Source organism: Myotis davidii, unplaced genomic scaffold (assembly GCF_000327345.1).
Source record: "Myotis davidii unplaced genomic scaffold, ASM32734v1 scaffold61, whole genome shotgun sequence".
Classification (NCBI taxonomy): domain Eukaryota; kingdom Metazoa; phylum Chordata; class Mammalia; order Chiroptera; family Vespertilionidae; genus Myotis; species Myotis davidii.
In genome coordinates, this window is record NW_006291729.1 from 1574485 (window position 1) to 1578057 (window position 3573).

The following is a 3573-nucleotide window of genomic DNA, read 5'->3' on the forward strand; positions in this document are numbered from 1 at the left end:
GCGGCGGCGGCGGCGGAGCGCGGAGCCGGGAGAATGGACGGAACCGCGGAGCGCAGCCTCCCGGAGCCGGACAGCCAGGGCTCCCGGGTTGGCGACGACGTGGAGATCGTGGTGAACGTGGGGGGCGTCCGGCAGGTGCTGTACGGAGACCTGCTCAGCCGGTACCCCGAGACCCGGCTGGCGGAGCTGCTGACCTGCCTGGCCGGCGGCTACGACAGCATCTTCTCCCTGTGCGACGACTACGACCCCGGGAAGCGCGAGTTCTACTTCGACCGCGACCCGGACGCCTTCAAATGCGTCCTGGAGGTGTACTATTTCGGGGAGGTGCACATGAAGAAGGGCATCTGCCCCATCTGCTTCAAGGGCGAGATGGACTTCTGGAAGGTGGACCTCAAGTTCCTGGACCAGTGCTGCCGGAGCCACCTGCGCGAGAAGCGCGAGGAGCTGGAGGAGATCGCGCGCCGCGTGCAGCTCATCCTGGACGACCTGGGCCTGGACGCGGCCGCGGGGCGCTGGCGCCGCTGCCAGCAGCGCGTCTGGAAGTTCCTGGAGAAGCCCGAGTCCTCGCGCCCCGCGCGCGCCGTGGCCGTGCTGTCCTTCCTGCTCATCCTCCTCTCGTCCATGGTCATGTGCATGGGCACCATCCCCGAGCTGCAGGTGCTGGACGCCGAGGGCAGCCGCGTGGAGCACCCGACGCTGGAGAGCGTGGAGACGGCGTGCATCGGCTGGTTCACGCTGGAGTACCTGCTGCGCCTGTTCGCCTCGCCCAACAAGCTGCACTTCGTCCTGTCCTTCATGAACATCGTGGACGTGCTGGCCATCCTGCCCTTCTACGTGAGCCTGACGCTCACGCACCTGGGCGCGCGCATGATGGAGCTGACCAAGGTGCAGCAGGCCGTGCAGGCGCTGCGCATCATGCGCGTGGCCCGCATCTTCAAGCTGGCGCGCCACTCCACCGGCCTGCAGACGCTCACCTACGCGCTCAAACGCAGCTTCAAGGAGCTGGGGCTGCTGCTCATGTACCTGGCCGTGGGCATCTTCGTCTTCTCGGCCCTGGGCTACACCATGGAGCAGAGCCACCCCGAGACGCTGTTCAAGAGCATCCCGCAGTCCTTCTGGTGGGCCATCATCACCATGACGACCGTGGGCTACGGCGACATCTACCCCAAGACCACGCTGGGCAAGCTGAACGCGGCCATCAGCTTCCTGTGCGGGGTCATCGCCATCGCCCTCCCCATCCACCCCATCATCAACAACTTCGTCCGGTACTACAACAAGCAGCGCGTCCTGGAGACAGCGGCCAAGCACGAGCTGGAGCTCATGGAGCTCAACTCCGGTGGCGCTGGCGCAGGCGAGGGCAAGGCCGTGGGCTCCCTCGGGGACCTGGACAACCTCCCACCACTGGAGCCCGCAGCCGCAGCCGGCAAGGAGGGAGCCTGGGGCAGCCGGCTCAAGATCTCCCACAGCGACACCGTCATCCCCCTCCTGACCCAGGAGAAGCACCACAGGACCCGGCTGCAGAGCTGCAAGTGACGTGGGCCGTCGGGGCGCAGGTGGGCGGATGCTGTGACTGTCTGTGCCCCCCCTCCCCTCCTGAGCTGAACTCTGAAGGCCCTCTGGGCATCTGCCATGAGGCTGGGTAAGACCCTGTGCGTTGCTGGCTGTCCGGGAGCCGGCGCTGGGGAGGGGTGGTGGGGAGCCAAGGCAGGAGGGGTGCTGGAGGCTGTGTGGCAGGGACCCTGGTCCCGTTCTGTATCTTTCAATAAAGCCCTGCTCTGTGCACCCGCCCGTGTCGCAGGTTCTCTTACCGGCTGGGGATCCTCACCCCTGCCCGACCCCTGGATGGGGGTGGCTCAGGCATGCCCAGTGCCAGGCCCGTGCCAGGCCGGAGGTAGGTGTGCAGGCCAGGGGGGTATTTTTAGTTGGAAGCTAATTGCAGAAGGGCTCACACGCAGGGCTCGGCGCCAAGGAGCCTTCCACGTTCCAGGAGGCTCTGTGCCTGCGGCTCCTCTTTCCTTCTGAGGAGAAGCTCGCTCCCGGGCACGCCCAGGAGGGCGAGGGCCGCGGAGCTGGCACACCCGGCAGCGTGGGTACCACGGGTTTATCACCTGCACAAGGCCCTTTTCACAGCTTCTTCCCATTCCTTCTAGCAACCCTGCTAGATAGGCATCCCCATTTTACAGATAAAGAAACTGAGGCCTAAGGTCACGCAAAGGAGGGACTCAACCCCAGATCTGATGATCCCAAAGCCCAAGCATCGTCTCTCTTTTTTTAAAAATGTTTTTTATTGATTTTAGAGAGGGAAGAAGGGAGAGGGCTAAAAACATTGATGTGAGAGTGTCCAGGGGTGGGGCGTGAGGGTGGTCCCCGATGCTGCTTCCTGTATGTCCCCTACTGGGGATCGAGCCCAAATCGAACCTGTGACCTCTTGGTTCATGGGCCGCTGCTCGACCACTGAGCCACACTGGCTGAGCCATGCACTCTCTCTGACACCAGGTGACCTGCGGACAGGCACATGCTTAGGCGCATGAGGGGAGAGTGGACCTACAGAACAGGACAGGCCTGAGCTTCCCTGGGATGGGCAAGTCTGCCCTCCAGCTCCTCCCTTCTCTCACCAGCACCTCTGAGGGAGTAGGTGGACTACCTGCCCAAGTGGCCCCTGCTGGCTGGGGTGGGGAGCCCCAAGGAAACAGAGACAGACAGACCTGGGTCTGAAACCAGGAAGAGATGTGAGATCCTTCTAGCTCCAACATTTTTCCCTCCTCTCCCTCTCCCACCACTCCTTAGCCGTGTGGTCTAAGGCCTGTGGATTCAGCTCCCCGACCTTCCTCTAAGCACTTATAAAACGGGAATATTAGAAATAACCTCGGAGAATCAGGTGCTAGCACGGTGCCTGGCCCATAGTAACTGCTCAGTGAGTGGCAGCCATTGCTGTTACTCTGGGCGGCACACGCGGCCCCCTCAGGTCTGGGCTGGGCTGGGCATGCAGGGGGGAGTGGGGACAGGGCATTGTCACGCTGTCCGTGGTCAAAGGCCGTCTCCTTGGCACAGAGTTGGTCCCAATAGGCCCCTTCCCTAGGCCTCCACCGCCAGGAGCCCCAGACCTCTGTCCTTCCTTCCCTGGCGGGCAGCTGGTGCAGAGGGAGGAGCCTGCGGGGGGTGGGGGGTGGTCCCTGGTCTGCAGCATCCCAGGCAGGGCCCCTCTGCCACTTCTCTGGGCCCTGGCTTTCCCATATGCGCGAAGAGGGGGGTTCTTGGGTTCCCACCCAGTCTGCCCTCCCAGGGTTTCAAAGCCTCGGCTGTAGGGCTTGCTGTGTTGGGGAGTCCAGGGGTGGGAGGGCGTCATGCTGGAGGGGGCCTAGCAGGGGGCCTTGGGAGAGTCAGGGCCACCCTTGTGGGGTGCTAGTCCCTGAGCCACTGTTGTGCACCCCCTCCCCCCCAACACACACACTTCTCCAGGGAGATGCTGCCTCAGGGGCCGTGGAGGGCAGAGGAAGGAGTGGGGGAGGAGAGGGTCCGGGAAGAGGGGCCTGTTTCGCGGGCTCAGTGGGGCCTGCTGAGTGGGTGCGTTGC

General features: G+C 63.9%; 1 protein-coding gene across 1 annotated transcript; it reads left to right on the forward strand.

The window, feature by feature from the left end:
- Positions 1-6: 6 nt before the first annotated feature.
- Positions 7-1782, forward strand: KCNF1 (potassium voltage-gated channel modifier subfamily F member 1). Its single transcript, XM_006765177.2, has one exon. The coding sequence runs from the start codon at positions 34-36 to the stop codon at positions 1531-1533; it is 1500 nt and encodes a 499-aa protein (XP_006765240.1). The 5' UTR covers positions 7-33; the 3' UTR covers positions 1534-1782.
- The last annotated feature ends 1791 nt before the right edge of the window (positions 1783-3573 follow it).

Excerpts from the sequence above, each read along its gene's own strand:
- KCNF1 (XM_006765177.2), top strand. The coding sequence starts at position 34 with ATGGACGGAACCGCGGAGCGCAGCCTCCCGGAGCCGGACAGCCAGGGC.